Below are 20602 nucleotides of genomic sequence, written 5' to 3' on the forward strand. Positions count from 1 at the left end.
TTGAAATATTTAGCCTCAATTTACTTCACAAAATCGGCACCAATATATTTTGTATGTTTCAAAATTTCCCTTCATACGCGAACTGTTGCACAACAAGCAAATTCATCATAGTCAGATCGACCCTTTTTCGTATAATGTCATGGCTGCTTTAAACAAAGAACCTCGTTTTAGAAGTATGGAATCATTTTACCGGATGCCGAACCCGAAGCTATTAAACTGATTGAAACACGCATTTCCTTTATTATTATTTTCGTAATAACTCAGATTTGAAACAAAATTTCCACTTAATTTTTGCAATTTATATTTTCCTTCCCATAAGGATAATTTATGCTAAACTATGTTGAATTTGCCTCGGTAGTTCTTGAGAAGAAGATTTTTAAAAATGCACCCCCCTTTTTCTACAGTTTCAAGGTTTTCTCCGCTTTGAATACAGATCAAACTTTTATTTCTGCAATTTATATTCGCCCTCCCATAAGAATGATTTGTGCCAAATTTGGTTGAAATTGGATAAGCGGTTTTAGAGAAGAAGTTCAAAATGTAAAAAGTTTACAGACGGACAGACGGACAGACGGACAGACGGACGGACAGACGGACGACGGACAAAATGTGATCAGAATAGCTCACTTGAGCTTTCAGCTCAGGTGAGCTAAAAACCCAATCAATGAAGCACTGGAAAGAAACAAAAGATCACCTACATGTGTAGAGTACATCTATATAGCCATTGATATTGTCAGTATATATCAACGTTTACAGTGCATCTAAAATCTTTGTATCGTCAAGAACCATGGATTATAGTGAATTGTGAATATCATCAATATTCAGATACATATACACCCTGGGACACAAAGTAAGATGAAGATTACGAATAATTGAACAGAATAACAAGGAAAAAAGATACAAATAAGATACATCTTAATATGAATTGTTTTTATCAAATTAAAAAAAAGATAAATATTGGGTTTCTTCAATATAAGACACAAAATTTGTAAAGTTATATGAAAAACGTCATATATTCCTGTAAACATCTTAAAAACCTTACATTAAAAAAACCCAAAAGACCCCCCCCCCCCCCCCCGGACACAAAAATTAACTACCAAGACATTCTACAATGACAAAAGTTATTTAAAGATAAACAACCACCGACCAAGCAATACATGTACTTGCATCCGGTGTATCTAATACTTTTAAGACATTTCCAAAAAATCATAGGGTCCATAAAATATGCAATAGCAAAAACCAAAACTGTTTTTGCTAAACTTGATTTTCTGCGATCCGTTTTGGATCTTGTCCTATCACAAGCGTCGACGCCGAGTCAGTGCGGTCCTGCATGATGTCACTCACTTCCACTTCCGGTTTATAGCTCTGGTCTGAGTCAGCGATTTTATGATAGCTCTCAGAGGATCTTGCTGTGCCTTGGCTCTTTCGTTTGTGAGACCGGAACGGTAACTTAGATTTTACCGCAGAAAGAATTGGTTCTGAAAAAAAGAAAACCAGTAATCAACAGTATCTGTTAAAGTGTCACTGAAGTCAGTAACATATGAAAATATTTAACAAAAAATACAACGAAATATAGACCTTACACATATGTTTAAAACGCAATGGAGTAAAAATAAGGGGGTAGCTACGCTAAATAGAAAAAAAGACAAAACGAGGACAGTCTTCAAGAACAGACACTTAATGTTTTGCAGCCCACTCCAAAGAGGTACATTGTACCTCTGCTAGAAGACTTGGAAATCTCGCAGCGCGGCGGACCGCTGGACTTCTGAGCCCTGTAGTAGCAGAAGAAGACGATCAGCGCCACCAGAAAAATGGAAGCGAGGCAGATACTGACGACGATGCCCTCTATGTAGATCCAGCGTTCCCGGGCACTCTTCTCCACGGTGTATTTGTGCGCTACGGAGAAACAAAGTTATGAAAATTCAATGAGTTAGAAATTCTTGATGACAAGGGGACACATTACCACAGTGCATTACTGTACAGTATTATAGCTATACCTACCCATAACTGTGGAGGTGATATGAGGAAAAAATAAATCGAAGAATTGCAATAACACGCACACGTGTACATACAATATATTTCCTAAAAAGGTAATTTTTTTATCTTGATAATCAAAGATGACAAAATTATGTGATAAATACCATTGCATACTGGTAAAGTAATGAAAACACGGAATTATGACGGAACTACCGGTTAAACTCTGAGACATGTTCCAGGTCGTAAAAGTTGAATTCATTGAAAGGACTTCAGAGTATGAAATAAAATATCATGATACTTTTGACTTTGTCGTCACTTAACTGTCATCTAAAAAAGAATTGTCTCATCATTGTAACGTTTCTTGCAAAATGACAGCATATTTTTTGATTGAACCAAACGTAGTAAGGGAACTCAGTAAATGATTTTCATTTGATAAATGCTTTTTGCGGTGAATCAAATGTAATGCAAAAAAGCAGATAATTTTGTTGGACAAATGCCACCTACGTTGACAAGTAGCGAGAGAAGGGGACTTACAGATTTGAGCCTCGCGTTCCTTCGTTCTGTCCTTTCTGGCTACGCAGTGAGGGGTCAGATCGACGTCGAACCGATACAGGTTCTCCCTTGTCCGGGGGTAGCGGTTACTCTCCGTCACTATGACGTAGAAAACGTCAGCAGACGGACACCAAGTGGCGGGAAAAGGGTTACGACAATCGAAACGCTACAAAATAACCAGAAAAGGATAATGACATCAATAGCAATTCAACACTACTACTAAGAATGGAGGAAGACAATCGTAGAACCAAAGCAACATAACGAGAAAAGGGTTACGACAACCTCAGCGTTTCAATATTATGCATGATAATATTAATGATATTCAATGTCATAACTTTGTTACTTTATTTCCCTGTATCATTCACATTTCATTCAATTTCCTTATGGGTGCAATTTTATACCTGACATGATACCCATATGTTTATGGCACAAAATGTTGAGTCTCGTGGTAAAAGATACAATTTTTGTTGGTGTAAACTATACTCAATATCTCAACTTTTTCTTCTGCAATATGCTGAACTGTTTTAATTTGAGTTTATTTAGAATTTTTAAGGGGGTATAATGTTTACAGATAGTTGCTACCTCATGGAGAGGACATCATCATTAGCTGAATTAAGGGGGTATAATGTTTACAGATAGTTGCTACCTCATGGAGAGGACATCATCATTAGCTGAATTAAGGGGGTATAATGTTTACAGATAGTTGCTACCTCATGGAGAGGACATCATCATTAGCTGAATTTTGACAAACAACCTTTGGGTCCACGACTTCCGATTTGTCGAAAGTGATAGGCACAAACAGCATCTTTACGTCACACGTATGAAGCTGAGAAACCGACATCTTTATGCAAATTGTCTCGCACTGCAGGTCGTCGTGACTGTCGATACGTAGCGTCACTGCGCACGTGCCAGATTGAAGTCTTCCGGTAGCCACTAGGCGGACCTCGTTTTCAGACGATATGTTGTACAATCTGCCGCAGTCTCTTTCTTCTGTGGTATCTAAACGAACTAGAAAGAAATTGTATTTCAATTAATCAGAATGTTTGCCAACAAAACGGAGAATAAATTGCATGGTTATTGGCAATTTATATTGCCACAGGGGTGATTGTTCATGAATATTTATCGAATGAGTTCTGACCAAGTCGTACTTATCGTCTTATTGAGGGTCATCACAGGGGCGAACAGGAAGACCAGCGTCTTCATAGTCCACTGAAAAACGGACCGGAAGCTAGGCATCTCCGGAAGATCTGAAAAGAGAATTCATACATTAGGTCCATGGATATGTAAATTCGTAGGAAGCTTTTCAGCAATACATTGTAATAGCACGATGCACAGATCTCAAGCATCAATAAACAGACACCGTATGAGGATTCTAAAGGAATTAAAGGTCAATTTAAATATGGACGAGTTATTAAACATATAGTTAACGTTCCTCCTATCTGTAAATATACTGCGCTAGGATCATTAAGTTAAGTGGTTGCATGCGAGATGAGCTGCATAATGGCGGAATGGTCTGGTCCCGGCGGGGGAGGGGCTACATCAAACATGCAGCCCAGATACAGGCCAAGTGAGCAGGGATCTCCACCGGTATCGACCCTGTTGTTTCATATAAGGTTAATTCAGGACCTGCTCGCCAGGATTTCTATTGATTGCTGACATATATATCATGCTTAAAACTTAAAATTGTGTTATTTTGGCACTTGCGATCACTGATTGTCTGGCTTTCTCGCTTCTATTGGCCGTGCAATGCTCAGAAGAAGATGAACATGGTTATTATGATCAAAAGACGAGCCGTTGTAGATATAGACTTAATGAAAACATTGCGTGTATGAAGGTTTGTTCTATTAGGGTAACTGCTTATTAACAATTTATGTTTCATTTCTGTTTCCGCGGAACATTCAGGATATTTACAAGGAATTTTAGATAACAAATGGAAAATATTACACCTATGTGCATACATATTTAGTACATTACTGCCCCGATGTGCATCAAATTTCTTTAAGAATATTCTTTAATGACGAAAGAAAAGTTTTGTGTCCCTTTCAACATATCAAAAAATAGAGTACAGTCCATGAGTGACAAAAAGGTATAGGTTTTAATATTTACACAGGAAGCCAAATACATAAAGGTTGATTTCTACAGACTATTATCTGTCAATACGGGAAGTTTTAGGAAATACAAAACAGCTTCAAAACAAAGATGTAAACAACACAACAATATCTTTGTTGTATTAACATTTTCACCATGGAACTAATGAAACATCCAAAAACGCCACAATGATCGGGGTTTTAATTCAAACAAATATCCAATACACAACCAGACAATGAGGGTAGTGACAAAGAACTCACAGATAACGAAAACATGAATTTACGATTTCAGATGTGCACAGTAATTACAGCATTGTCTTATTTAAATGAATATAAGTAACATTTATGCTTCGAAATGTAGCCACTACGATGCTGATTTAAGTTGCTAGTTTTATAAAAAATGAATTTAAGATTGATTTTATTTATTATTTTAGATGTAGACAGTAAACAGTGATCTTACCTTGTGGGTACTCTGCACACTATTGCTGGTCTGGCCTGCAGCCCACATCTCCCGGATCGATGGGTTCCCGTCTCCTGGGACCGGCATCTCTCACTCCTTGCTTGGCAGTCTGTCGGCGGAGAGCAAAACACACGCCAAATCAACCCACTTAAGTGCAGCCAGGCTAAGAAAAATCAACAACTTAAGTACTGAAAGGCTGCGAAAAATCAAAGTACTTCCAGAGTCTGATAACCTGACTCAAGACTCTGCAAAATAAACACACTAAAGTACAGCGAGGCTCCGAAAACCGCTAAATCACCACACTTAAGTACAGCGAGGCTCCGAAAACCGCTAAATCACCACACTTAAGTACAGCAAGGCTCCGAAAACCGCTAAATCACCACACTTAAGTACAGCAAGCCTCCAAACACCGCCAAGTCAACACGTCTAGATACAACGTGGCTCCGAAAACCGCCAAATCAACACGCTTAAGTACATATGTACTACAGCGAGGCTCAGAAAACCGTTAAGTCAACACGCTACTATTTACTAAGTATGTACAGCGGGGCTCTGAAAACCGCTAAGTTACACACTGAACGAGAAGACAAGTCTACATGCCTAAGTACAACAAGGTCCAAAAACCACCAAGTCAACACGCTTAAGTACTATAGGCTGCGAAAAATCAGAGTACTGTCAGGCTAATAACTCAACACAAGTCCCCGCTATACAAACACCAACCGCTAAGTCAACATTTAAGTACTAATGGACTATGGAAAAATAAACTATAGTCAGAAACACCGATAACTCAACACAAGGCTCTACCAAATCAACACAAGATTCCACCAAATAAACACAAGACTCCACCAAATAAACACAAGACTCCACCAAATCAACACAAAACTCCTCCACCAAATCAACACAAGACTCCACCAAATCAACACAAGACTCCACCAAGTCAACACACATTGAAGGACTGAGAGGCTGTAGAAAATAAAAGTAATGTCAGACTATAATAAAGCAACACACTAAAGTACAAGAAAAAACTAACGAAAATTATCTGAAATAGAGTCAGACTCTACATAACACTCAAATAATTTTTCCTTTATTTAGGTTTTGAAGATTGAAGAGGAATAACTCTTAGAGCGTACTAAGCCCATTGCTATTACCGATTATCGCACACAGTTCTCGCGTCTTTCCGGCAGAGCTCGGAAAGGCCAAAGAAATTGTGATCGTATCACAGATTGTCACCGGCACTGAAGTATACTGACTATCATTTAGTTCAATCAGTGGTTTTTTTTCAGATCAAAGACGACCAGCCATTGCAGAAAAATATAGTCCAGAATACACTTGACTGGTTTGGAGTTTGGTTGTACACAATAAAGGCCATCGCTGATGACGTAAGAAAAACGTATTAATTGTTCACTTGATAATTGATTCGATAAACATGTACTAAGTTTGGAACTTTTTCATCCTAAGGTTTAACATTTCAAAATCAGCTATGTAGTACATATTAGTAAGTATGGACGGATGGATTTATTTCATGCTATCAGATTTATTATTTGTTGTTAGGTTCAATCCGCCGACTTCTTTTTTATTGTTATTGCTTCGTTCTTTTGGTGTTTCGACAAATTGTGCTTGTTGATAAAAAAAAACCCTCAAAAACAAAAAAAAGTAATCCTGTTTGCATTTATATTACCAAAAACTGAAGCTTATTTTAAAAATATACATAATTGATTTGAAAGAATAGCATAGCTTGGAAAAGCATAGTATTCAGAAGATTATACATGTACGACAAAAAGTAGCCATCAATATCTCAAATTCGACGGAACAGAAAAAGTAGCCATTCATCTCTCAAAAAATCGTTTATTCAAGTAACAAATATACACTATGTATTCACAAATTTGTAAACTGGAGGGACAATTCTATGATGTACATACGAAGTCAAGCAGATAAAAGAAATAAACTGTATACGATTCAAGAAAATTCACATAAAGGATGTTACAAACAAAAAAGTGAAGAATTTTATCATATGTTTTGCAACTCACTTATTGTTTACGGAAAGGTAAAATTTGGGAAAAGAAAACAGTCCAAAGATTTACGTTCGTGTGAGACCTTCTGAGATAAGCAGATGTTTTGCCTTTAAAATTAAAGTTGTGAATAGAACGTCAAAATGCAGGAAAACATTTTATACAATTTGAATGTACCAATCGTGGGTATAAAAATACAGTATTTTAGGTAAAATTGGACCTTACAAAACTTCTCATTTCTATCTTTAGAGGGTTTCTTTTAATAAAATCAGCAAACCCCTACCTATGCAAAACAAAATATCACAGAACACCTTGAACTTTATCTACAATACACGTATAAACAAAAGAGTTTATTCTAAAAAAAAAATCATGCTTATTCTTTAAAGTCCTATTACATGTTAAGATTTATTAAATGCAATAGTTTGTCGAAAATCAAGATACGAATACTCTATGTTTATGATTGTTTTTAATTTGTCAGTATTGAGAATTTGTTAAAAAATCTACAACAACAGTAACAACAGAAATACAAATTACTTGGTAAAATACTCGGCCCTGGAGCTTATATATAAAATTATTTAAATGATGGGCAGTACCAAGCTAAAGGGAATCGACCAACATTTTTTGATCCAGTCTGTCACACACTGATCGACACACACAACATCTTGTTTTAAAGTATAGAGCAATAATACAACAACATAGAATTCTCCACTGCTTATTGGTCGTAACCAGTGTGCATGCGCATGGTGTAAGCGCCATCTTTTGACGTCATAGGATAGTTTTGCTGAGTTTCGGTATTCGTCACTATGATTTGGGGCTGTGCTGTAAGAAATAGAATCGAAATAAAAAAAAATTAATACCAAACATGAAAAATAACATTTGTTGTTATTTTTTCTTGCTCATAGAACTTTTTTAAAAGATATATTAGAACTTTCAGACAATACATTGCAAACATCATATTTATCACATGGATCTATAATGACCCCAACAAACAAATTGTTTTCATAACCGCACTTTATATACTTTTGCCTACATAATTCGCTTTGTATATCTGGAATTTATTCGATCATGTTTTTAATGTCCTCTCGAGTTATATAAGCGTCGCTTCATGAATTTGCTTAATTGAAAAAAAAAATTAACAAATAACAATATATTTTTAACAATGTAGGAATGTCTTCATTTCCATCTAAAACCATTCATAAAAAGCGAAATATTTTTAGATAAAAGAACTTGCTAATAGCTGCAATGTATGTTCCCAGTAATTGAATTTTATACTCTACATTATCCGAAACAATATAATCTAATGTGTGAAAGTGTGTCACAAACCCAATAACAATATCCTTTTAACAACGCAGTAACGTCTCCATTTCATGATGGTTCATTTATCATTTGATAAAAAGAAATAAGTATATAATCTATAAATGCCTTCCCACAATTTGATGAAAAGGTAAAGAAATCTGTTGTTTATTGTTGGATACAGTGAATGGAAAATCCCATTCTGTGAGATATATTAGTATTGACTGTTGTTACCTGGGTTGGTAGGGTGCGCACCTGCTTGGTTCGATCTCACGGCATACTTTGACGCTGGAAAACAACGGTATTTAATATGTCATACAAATTATATACTAAGGACTACTGTCTTTAAGAAAATTTCAATCTTAAGTATCCCACTCTTTAATGTTATTGTATCAAGAATTTTTTAGAAGTATATCATTGAAGTCTGTAGACAAAACACACTTAAAAATACAAAGATAATGGGAGGTCAGTGTTCATCCCTCTGAGTTATGACCAATTTAATTTGACCTTTTTGCACCTAAAATGCTATTTCAACCTGATTAGGATTTGTTGTCAATATTTTTGATTAAGCAAACTTTTTTCTTGAAATATTGTTTTTAATTATGCACAATGGTCACACTGAATAGAGGGATTACGAACAAAAATTGTACGATGCTGCATTTTGTGTGTGACATTTTTGCACTTAAAATAGACAATTTCCAAAATAGTTACAATTTGATTTGAAATAAAAACATTTTGAATATCAAGAATTTATAAAAGTAATTCAGTTTGCCTTGATATGTATTCAGTATCATTTTGACATAATAAAACATGGGGGTGAGTGATGTCAAATTTTAGATGTACAATTGTATGGCTTCAAAGGTAAAATTGTTGCAAAATTTTGCTTAAAAAATTCAGACATTTTTATATATTTGCATTATCTTATGCTAAACGTCTATGAACAATAATTTTAATATAATTAATTATAAGATTGAAAATTAGTAAAGGACAATATCAACACTGCCATATACATACATGTATACAAAAATTATTACATGACACATACTTATATGAAAATAAAACGATACCACTTGAAAGTTTTTACTCCTCTTTCAAATCAAAGAAAATTTAATCTAATTCAGACCTCTAAGGGTCTATCGACCAATTTTCAACCACAATAATTTTGAAACGCCTTTCATATATTAGATAATAAAAGGCTGCACGCCTGTTCAATAGGGTTCCTTCCAAACAACATATATGAAGTTGGGGTTATTGTAGCTTTTACGATGAGATCACACCTTCACATTGCTTTTAGATTATATACATATTTCAAGGCCCGCGATACATAGTTTACATTAAGACTCTCCTTTAAGATTTCCGTTAAGAACACGTAAAAACTTTTGGTGTATTTATTGTAGTCCCCTTAAGGGACAGCCACTTGTCCTTCCGACAGGAAGTGTGTTTGTTTCGAGTGTTTCCTGGTTGTTCACGTTGTCATTGGAAGGACCGTCAGTATCAACACTGTGGGTGCGGAGATATTTTACATATGCCTCAAACATTATTTGATGCAACAACTTTTTCATTATTATGTACAATTACAACAGGCACGTAGCATCGTTTTTTAAAGGGGGGGGGGGCAGACACATCCAAAAAAAATTCTTGACAAGCAAACCAAAAAAGAGAGGGAAATTTCGATTTTTTCCCAAAATCTTCAAAATCCTAATCCGTGGGGGTGGGATGGGGTAGGTGGGTTGGCGTTGTATATCTATAACTTTCATTTCACTCCTAAATTCCTTATTTTCATATCAATTTACATACTCCCAAGAAAGTTGGGGGGGGGGCAACTCCATGATACCGGTAATTCAAGGTAAATTTTAAAAATTAGTTGCTGCGAGAAAAAGTAGGGGGGGGGGGGGCAAGCACCCCTTCCCCCCCCCCCCCCCGATGCTACGTGCCTGTACAAATAATTATATTTCAGATTCTATGTCTGTCTTCTTGGCTAGTCGATCGGCAATTGTATTTTTTGTTTGTTTTAAGAATAAAAAAAAGTTCAGTTTCTGGTTTATACCCGTATCTATTAATTCTTTTCCTTGTTATAGTAATTGTGTATTTTTAATGCAACAAAGCATGCTTAATGGTCTTCATATCAAAATGTACCTTTACATCTGAATTCTATTTTACTATATATCAAATTAATAACTCGATATGAAATATATTTTCATATCAAAATGTACCTTTACATCTGAATTGTAATTTACTATAATTCACTTTACGATAACTCGAACATTGATATCTTGAATACAATGGATATGTCGAAGTGATTTGTAAGTCCCAAACTCTTATACTTGGTGTTACCTGGATCTGATGCTATTGTGGTTTGAAACATTACTTACATCTGGACTACATGAACATTGTTGCCATTGTGCCTTGAGATATTAATTTATCTGGATCGTGTCGTGCTTTTACCTGAAGTTGATGCTATAGTTCTCTGAGTTCCAGATTGTCTCCCCTTCTTCCACCAGCAAAAGATGGTGACAGCAAGGACAACGAGACCAATGAAGGCCAGGCACCCAAACACCGCCCCGGCGACCGTCCCCACTGACCTAGATTTAAAACAGTTACTCCGATTAAAAACAGGCACACTGCATGTATTATTGATAAGAATGTCAAAAACTTCCCACATATATCGTCTGTTTTGCATAACTATGAATAGAAAAATATATTTAATTCGTAAAAAAAGAGATGTTTTTATTTACATTGACTTATTATTCTATGAAAAGCCTTCTCTTGACTTGAAAAGTTTAATTGCATAAAAATTTAAAACAATAAAACAGTCCTGTCAATCGAATTAGTTGTATTCAACTTGAATACCGGAAATGGTTTTTGTATTGTGTTGGCGAATTTTCATAATGATATTTACTGGTAAACATCATGAAAGCTTTTTACAAAAATTGTAAATATTTCAAATCAACTCTTCCGCAAAAAGGATATCTTTTATTAAATTAGAAATATTTGTATTCCAAAAATAAACCACACGTAAAACAATTGTTATTATAATATTTTCCCCGTGGTGATAGGGTGGGGATTTCCCCCGTGGTGATAGGGTGGGGATTTCCCCCGTGGTGATAGGGTGGGGATTTTCCCCGTGGTGATGGGTTGTGATTTTCCCCGTGGTGATCGATAGGGTTGTGATTTTCCCCGTGGTGTTGGGAGTGTTACTTACAACCTGTCACTGTCCACGTAATGCTGTACACAGCTTACGTATCTGCTGCCACTATCATCTAGTTTGTACACACAGGAAGCACTGAGAAACCCTGGAAACATAAAAACGTCAATCGGTATTTCCAAATTGAAAGAAGGAAAGACATAATTTAAAGTACCTACACCGAGAAATAATGATTTTAATACATCTTCAATGAATGTTCTGCACAAAATGGTGATTCTAAAAATGCGATATATAATTACCGTAGGTAAAAGTGACAAGGCTAGGGTACCGATCGAATATACAGTTTATACTGACACAAATTGCAAGGTTTTGTCCACCTTTTTATTTATGGGTATATGGGTATCGCGCGACCTTTACTTTTGAGCATCAAGATTCGGGATAGCTGCAGGTATGTAGCGCTAAGTCTGAAGAAAAAGAAAAAAATGGACGACCTGGATCTCCATCCGATTTTTTTCAGACCAGAAACTACTGACCTGCAGTTTACTCCATCATCATGAAAGATGATTGACTGACGCCGACATTTAAGTCATTCATCAAATATTTATTCATCAGAAATTAAGACTCAAAATGTGTAAAATTTAACATCATGGACAAGGAATTCTAAACTGCATTTTTAATTTTGTGTATGTATAGATAAATTAAATATGTGTTGCGAAGAAGAAATTCTGACTTTATGATCTGTTTTAAAATGTTGTATACATTGTTACTCTTATGGTGCCTGGTCATTTCAATACTGCGCATTTTAATCTATAGATAATATTTTACCCAAAACAAATATGTAAGCTTTACACTTTAAGAACTCTTTAATCTGTTGTGACAACTTATACACTTAACATAGTTTATTATCATACCTAATAAGTGGAATAAAATCCCAAACACAAAGATAATCTGTAAACTAGCCATGATTGTCAGAGAAAAGAGATACTGTTAAATAAATTGTAGGTTATATATTAAGTAAGCTATCATTCAAGTCTTTAATTACTCAGTACACAATCAGTAGAGCGCTTCAATGATTATCGGGCCTCACAATGCCGCCTTTTAAATCTGGCAGCAGATTTGGATGATCTTCTTTGTCTGTGGTACACGTTCGTACTCATCTACAGGTATTCTGAGGTCAATTTGACAATTAATATTTACCTGATTTTGTAATCAATAACGCATATAGTATGCATCATAACACACACCGTGATTTCCGGTCCATCGGCCGGACCTTCCGGTCCCAAGACATTTGATCCATTAACATTTCCAAATAATGCTGGCTGTTGTTGTTTTGTTTAATTTGTTTTTTATTTTGTAGATTTTTCGCTTCATCTGCTTCAACTATGTAAATACATTTATTTGCGAAATTGTATTTATTGCCCATACATACTAGTAAATTTAAATAGCTTCTGTGAATCGCCCAAAATAAAAAAAATATTCCTTATACAGTCTTATTCTATTTTTCATGGTACACGTCTCATCGCCTGTTTTGTTCTGTCGCTGTTAAACTCTGTCCCGAGTTTTTGCTTCCGTCACTTTTTGCTTGATATTTTGATAATCATAAATACCTTTGTGCTCAAACTAAGTTCATCCAATAATATGAAAAATGTCCAGATTATCTGTTTTGAAACGCCCCCTCTACCGCTTCAGGTTTCAATACACATCCAAAAATAGAAAGTCTACGAACATTTTGCATTGCATCAGCCATTAATAAGCCCGGATGATAACGTTGAAAAATTGCGCGAGGTATCCCGAGAACTTCCGAATGGAGAAAAGATGTAAACATTTTCCATTATAGATCTCCATGAGAAATTTGTTTTTGTTCCTGTGAACTTTTGAGTGAAAAATGAAAAATGTTCAATGAAGATATCTTGGATACATTCTCTTTTATCGATTTCAACTGTATTTCTTTCACGGGTATGGGTATTTTTATTAAAAAGCATCAACAAGTGATGGACGCAATAACTTGGGACATACTTTAGACACGTTGAGAAATGATATAGCAATATTAAAAAATGTCCATTAAATTATCATCACATAATTGTCAAGAAATTAAAGTATTTATCTGTAATTTCAAATAGTTTACTGTAACCGAAAACAACAACATATATGTACAACAGAGACAATTCAATAACTTCCGTTTAAAATTATTTCCACTGTGAAAATAACAGCTGTTAGGTTAAATATCAATTTCAATCAATGAATTATATTTTTTTATTGAGCAATACCGAATCCTTCATATTGATTTGCTACTGCGTTGTTCAATTCCATATAAAGTCATGAGAAGATGAACGTATGCATGATTCGTTTCACTTGTTTTGACTAAAAAATCCATCTTGACTTTAAATGTCATTTTTAACATCACTATTAAGTATGTACTCGAATTAAGACCAACCATTGCATCTCTATGTCTCACCTACCTAAAACAGTTGAGCAAACAGGACATATTTCTACAGGGATGGTACTCTATCTTTATGAATCTTTAATAGAAGGAAACATATTTGGGATTGTATTTGAGTGTCTCTATATCCTTTTTGTAATTGGTGTGTAGATCATCAAACGGGAACTACTCTGACAGATAGACCACGTGATTAAATCTTTACCTAAAAAGAAGATGGCGAAGAAAGATCTTGGTTCTCTGCTCTTATTCATCACACTTTGGGGTAAGTACAGATCTTACTAAGGAGTACACGATTTCCACAACAATTGAGCAAATCTGTGTATAGATGTTTTGTTCAGGCGATTAAAACTGACCTATAAAGAAGGACTTGAATTTTTACGGAACAAATTCTCTACGTTTTACGCAGGTTAATAATGTCATAACCGAATGATTGCCATCTTTATATACGTGCAATAAATAAATAGAAATTTAAGTTATGTTCATTTTTATTTTCATGTCAATCAACCACAGGAACTTGAAACGTGTATGCTTCTCTCGGACAAGCGCAGCTTTGTTTGTTTACTAAAGGTTATATGATTCATTACCTTGAAAAGTAAAATGCGTATAAGTTTAAAATACATACCAAGGAAATTCCAGATAGAAACCTTACTTTATTTAGTTCATTGAAGCCTATCCAATATGCACATTATTATTGACACGGAGTTGTCTAAGTGATGAACGGAAACGCTTAATTTAACATGAACATCTTAAATATTCCAGTTGATATCTGATCTCAGCGTACTAAATAGGCGTAGAAAGGTGGATGTTGTCCCTTTTCAAAATTATAATCGACTTTATTGATGCCCAGTTTTATCATAAGCTATATATCAAAATGTAAAAGAATTGCTTGATGCACTAGTACTTTATAATGTAATTATTTGCTTGATAGTTGATAATATCTCTGATCTGTTAAAAGTTTAATATTATTTTTTATGTATGTAGTAGAGTATATACATATTAGGTTTGTTTCTGAATGAATGCGGAAATTGTAGGCTAGTTACCGTCAAAAGAGTCATTACGAACCGGCACTTGTTTGGAGAGACTATAAAAAACCCACACATAAAGATATCAATTAAAGGGAAGCCACTCTCCCTTGAAATCTTCAGGCAAGTTGGACAAAGTCTCAGAAATAGGTTAAATACTATCTCATTCGGGATGTAATGCCCAAAATGAGATATGAATTTACAGAAGAATTTTTTGGGGGTTTATTTTGCAAAACGTAAAAATAAAATAGAATATGATTTGTTTAGCTCAAAATTATTATTTATTAAATCAAAAATATCTATATATTTTTCTCTTCAGATTTGGGTATTTTTTCTATATTTTAACATAGAGCTCTCCATCTTATGAAGATCAATATCGTATAAAAATGGCCACGACCATCGATCCCTCTTAAACTAGAATTTGGTCAACAAGTTTCTCTTTAACTCTACAGTTTGTAAGTTGAATCACTCAGTAGATCCAAACATTTTAAGGATCAGTCTCATTAACTGTAGGTTTACACAGAAACTTGCTAAAGCTAGGTTCCCACTGTCGTGTATTCTCTTTCGAACACCATGATCGATAAATCGTAGCCGATCGCGGAACTTTTCTGAAGTTTTGGTTTTGGATACGCAGTGATGCTATTCAATATGTTTATACGCGACTCGTTCAACATTTGTAAGGTAACTATAGACAAAATTCAGGTGACGCGATCTGTCACGATCTCATTTGCTGTTTTGATACGATTGTCCAGATAGAATTTCTGATTGAATCTTGATCTGATCCGAATCGGTTAATGACGATACGAGTACCCGATTTTAGACGCTTGTATACGTGCAGATGCGTTCGCAGACCATTATCTTACTCGTGTGATATATTGGGCAGAGGCACATCGGCATGATGTGATAATAAATATTATAACTGATGTTTCCTTATTGTATATTTGTTGACAGATGCTGCTGAAGCTGCATACTGCTATTATTACACATACAATGGGTACACTTCATACTACTGTACCGCCTCAAGTTACCTATACTTGTAAGTAAACACAAGTTTTATTTCAACACCAAAAGCATTGTTTTATTTCACCCTTTTTAATTGAAATCTAAATTGTTTTTTACTTCCTACTTCCCCTTTTTGACACTCAAACGATTATTTTTCTTAAGTACATACATGTATATTAAAATAATGTGAAAAGTTACATGGAGGCAGTTTTCTTATACGCCATACACAAGATTAACCTCTATACTATTTACCTACAGGCCCATTGGTTCTATCGCGGGAGCTGTGATTGGTTCTCTGGTATTCCTAGCGGTTCTGATTGGACTAATCGTCTTCTTCTGCTGCATCCGACCGCGCCGTATGGCGGCAAGAGGCCAAATACTGCACACGCCCGGATCAAATGTCGCTGTCGTTGGAACAACAGCCGGAGGTATGTGACTTGGTCTTTGCTGGTAAAACATAAAGTTCTGCAAATATACAGCCAACTTTTAATCGTATTCAAGATATTTCGCAACTTTTGAAAGATCCGTGTTGTTGCGAAAATTTACAGGTGCAAACTAGCTAAAGTCTATTGTCTCTGTTGAAGTAAATAAATATAAGCTTGATATAAAAAAAATCAGTGCGAACCAATTAATCACAATTGTGAAATAAAGTTGTAGCAAAATAAATGTTTTGTTAAATTGCTAAAGTATAAGATTTCTATAGTTTTTGAACGTTTGTATCATCTATTATTCCTCTTTAAATGGTTTATTTTCTGCATCAGGAGTACAGATGGGTGGAGGCTACATCAACACTGCCGCCTATCCCCCAGGGACTCAGCCTGCGTACCCCCCGGGGACTCAGCCCGCCTACCCACCGGGGACTCAGCCCGCCTACCCCCAATACAACTATCCCCCAGAGGCCGCGGCACCGGACGGAAAGCAACCTCCTCCCCCTTATACATAGAAATTCTTATGTAAGATATTTTTGTAACAATGCATCTTTGATAATATAATGCGCTTTTTATGAAAACGTCCAGTTTTCAAAATGAAAATGTAAAAATGATTTTGTCATATTCACTTATCTATTAACCTTAATTATTTGTATTTTATAATTTTCATTCTGACATTTGAAATCTTTTTTAACCATAACTTAAGTTAACGAATGTTCCTTTCATTGTATTGTTTAGTTTTGCTGTGTGTGACATCCAAAGAACATTTGATTCATTTTGAAATAACAGGGTATATATCTGTTAATAATAAAAAAAAATATTGCAATTGAGCTTTTTAGTTTCAAATGTTTATTAACTCGTGCATATAGAAAGGTTAAGTTTTATTAATTTAGTTTTACAGATTATTGATAGTTATATAATATCCTGTTTTGCTACACGTAGAAGAATCTGTGTGATAATGATACATTTTGTTTTAATTAAAGAACATGTTATTTAAAATTCCTGTAATATGCAGTATGTTTATTAAATTTTTAATGTGTTTAAACATATCATGCTTCTTTCATTTGTCATATTTGCTGAAACAAATCAAAAAAATATTGACAATGAGTCATAGGTCAGTTAATCCGTTATTATATAACCCGCGACATATCAAACGATAAAAAACCTGGAAACTAACGCAATAAAACTTTTGCAAACTACATGTAAAAGGTAAATTTTAATATAAATTCCAATGTATATGTAGTGTGAATTCACACGCCATATCTTCGTATTTTATAATTTCTCATCATATCAATTTACTGACCTAAAGAACTAAAAATAACCCTTTTGGCAATGCACTTTAAATAAAGAAGAAAATTACCGCTCTTTGAAATTTTTTAGAACCAAGTCACAGTCAAAAATTAATGTGATTTGAGAGTATACCAATACATGTGATTAAGGATTCACTTCCCGCACAATTTAAAAACAAACCCTATAAAACAAAAAACCCGGACTTTTACAGTATGTAGATATTTAAATCCTTCCAAATATTGGGTTAATCTACCGTCATCGATGAGACAACCAATCCAATCCAAATTTCAAACCGGTATAATTGGTATTATAACTTTAATCCCAAACATCTTTTTCATAGCTGCAGGACTGTAGCTATGCGGAAAATTCCGTGGAATGACAACCCAGATTTTTCCTGACCTGTATGTTTGTTCTATCACAAATCTATGATCTTATTCACATAACTTTTACAACGTCAATGTATCTTTTTAATAATTCTAAGTGAAAGTAAATGAGAAAAGAAGAAGAGATAAACCTAGATGCAAATGAGCATCGTATTATACAAAGAAGAGAGCCGACACAACAAAAGTGTCTTTCTATGGTATGATACCAAACACATTCATCCTAGCAATACCACATTCATAACATGACCCATCCCCTTTTCAGACAGATAGATCAGACAAAGCGATTCAAAAATATATTAAATGAAATAATGCTTTTTAATTGTAAGTATAGTTTTGAACGACATAGTGCATTTGTTTCAGAAGTTTGTTAATTGCCTATTCACATGCAATGTTAGAAACCCGATAGTCTGATAAACTTTTTATTCAACTATTGACTCGGATGTTTTTGAATATTCGTAACTTTGACATCACGTGATAAAATCTTATCTAAAACAAGATGGCGAACATGGGTTTGAGTCCTCTCATCTTCTTCATTATATTTTGGGGTAAGTAATCTTATTGAAGAAGTATTTCAATGACAATCGTGTAACACTGATGCATTGTTTTGTTCTGGTGATTAACATTGAAGAATACTATACTAAATTTTATACTAAATTTTGTTTAAATCTTGGTTTATTTTCCTCAAACAACATGACATTTGAATGTTATTGCTTCATAACAAAGATAAGCGGCGGTTTGCTTTCTAATGTTTATTTGCTTAGTTCATCGCAATAGATTACCTTGAAAAATACAGTAGAATGCGATGTAAAAACTATATACACCGGAAGTTCGAGAAACAAACCCTCAGAGGTTGTTGATTTTCGATGTTACATAGAACCCTTTCCCTTAGCCAATCCCCCGCCTGAATATATGGCTATAAAGCACTTTTTACTGGGGAATGATGACCACATGATAGATCCCATTTCACGGAAAGCTGGCTTCATTGTGATATTTCCCCATGTAAAGTCTACTATACATACAGTAGTAGATTTTAAGATGACGTTTATTATTTCATAAGTATTTACCCGGTATTTAGCCCCTCTCAGACATTATGACACAACCCCAGATGCATAAAAAAAACCGACGTTTTGATACTGAAAAAAGTATCACATTTCATTTTATATTGATGTACATTTATCTCTCCTTTAGCTCGAGGACAAAGTTGACGAATGAAATAAAATCATATCTGAACAAGCAAGGTTTAGGCTTGACGTTATGCTTTGCGTGAGCAAAATGTGTTCTCGCTTTTACAAAATCAAATATTGTTAACAAAACATCTGCGCTCGACATAGCTGTCGCTTCCTTTGCATATTATTTCTTCTTAAAGGGACATGTTCACGATTTTGGTCAAATATTTTCCTTTTTTATTGTTCAAAATGCTTTCATAATGTATTTATAGTAATCAACATATATTCAAGAGTCAGTCATAGAGATATAAGCAACATAGCTTTCAATTCTTTGTTATGTGAAAAAGGCTCGTACCTTGTTTTTGTTTACATTGCGTCAATATAATGATAGATTTTATTAAAGCCGATTTTTATATCTTTTTATTTGTTTTAAACATAAATAAAAGTTTCTAGCGTTGCAACATTCACCAATGTAAACAAAATCATGACTTAAGTTTTATACAAAATAAGGTATAATTCGACAATTTGTTCTTAAATTGATAAACAACTAGTATTAGTTATGCATTAATGAAGCAATGTAAATATATAAAAACGGAAAAATAAATTTTGATCAATTTTGAGTGTGACCACGTCCATTTAATGTCAGAGTAATTGAATCATACATGACAGTATAGTCACCGATGAGAACCATGTTGCTATGATATAAGCTAGTAAATACCTAGAAGTACGAAGCTAGTAATGGCGGCCTGTAGGTTTGTAATGGCCATTTTGTGCTTTGACTGGTTACTGCGCAGGCCCTGGGGTCTCCTGAAAATGCTAACCACTGTGATGATGAAGATCACGAGGTTAGCCAGAATGATGACCCCCACGGGAATGGCAAAGGCATAGTAGAAGGCATCCAAAGACATCCAACAACTAAAAGTCAAAGACAATGGACGAAGTGAAATTTTCATGAAACACTTTTTCGTTCCATAAATGAAAACAAAAATTTCATTGCAAATATCAAAGAATCATGAACACAATAGAATTGTAATATAAGTTTTGAAATAAATTAAGCTTAACAAAAATCTGTTAATGAGTCCATCTGCAGATTTCTATATCAAAATAACACGGGAAGTACTTGTTCAGGATCACAAAGAAAAGCAGCATATCAGACAATGAACAAAAATATTGACGTAAATGCATGCATCGATATTTTAACGCTGTAATTGTAATATTATATTCTTTTTACGTGATCATACAATTGAACATCACTAACACTGGAATAATAGTAAATTCATCCGTAAATAACGCCTTTTACATTTAACATGTCTCAAAAACATTTATATATCTAAACAGTAACTGTAAAGAAGCC

General features: G+C 34.6%; 3 protein-coding genes across 4 annotated transcripts; 1 reads left to right on the forward strand and 2 right to left on the reverse strand.

The window, feature by feature from the left end:
* Positions 1–1056: 1056 nt before the first annotated feature.
* On the reverse strand, positions 1057–5233 carry LOC105325993 (uncharacterized). Its single transcript, XM_011425822.4, has 6 exons — positions 5074–5233; positions 3675–3773; positions 3281–3534; positions 2509–2692; positions 1714–1893; positions 1057–1475 (listed from the first exon to the last, which is right to left on the reverse strand). The coding sequence occupies exons 2-6, from the start codon at positions 3760–3762 to the stop codon at positions 1252–1254; spliced, it is 930 nt and encodes a 309-aa protein (XP_011424124.3). The 5' UTR covers positions 3763–3773; positions 5074–5233; the 3' UTR covers positions 1057–1251.
* Positions 5234–6899: 1666 nt separating this feature from the next.
* Positions 6900–12584, reverse strand: LOC105325992 (uncharacterized). Its single transcript, XM_011425821.4, has 5 exons — positions 12429–12584; positions 11575–11665; positions 10818–10954; positions 8607–8660; positions 6900–7898 (listed from the first exon to the last, which is right to left on the reverse strand). The coding sequence occupies exons 1-5, from the start codon at positions 12478–12480 to the stop codon at positions 7792–7794; spliced, it is 441 nt and encodes a 146-aa protein (XP_011424123.1). The 5' UTR covers positions 12481–12584; the 3' UTR covers positions 6900–7791.
* Positions 12585–13983: 1399 nt separating this feature from the next.
* On the forward strand, positions 13984–17458 carry LOC105325990 (uncharacterized). 2 transcript variants are annotated; one of them, XM_066080873.1, is made up of 5 exons: positions 13984–14219; positions 15931–16015; positions 16240–16409; positions 16743–16934; positions 17148–17458. In XM_066080873.1, exons 1-4 carry the CDS (start codon positions 14171–14173, stop codon positions 16922–16924), a joined length of 486 nt encoding a protein of 161 aa, XP_065936945.1. In that variant the 5' UTR covers positions 13984–14170; the 3' UTR covers positions 16925–16934; positions 17148–17458. The 2 variants fall into 2 exon arrangements, with proteins under 2 accessions (XP_065936945.1, XP_034306385.2); XM_034450494.2 differs by having other exon boundaries at positions 13986–14219; positions 16743–17458.
* Positions 17459–20602: the final 3144 nt, after the last annotated feature.

Source organism: Magallana gigas, chromosome 4 (assembly GCF_963853765.1).
Source record: "Magallana gigas chromosome 4, xbMagGiga1.1, whole genome shotgun sequence".
Classification (NCBI taxonomy): domain Eukaryota; kingdom Metazoa; phylum Mollusca; class Bivalvia; order Ostreida; family Ostreidae; genus Magallana; species Magallana gigas.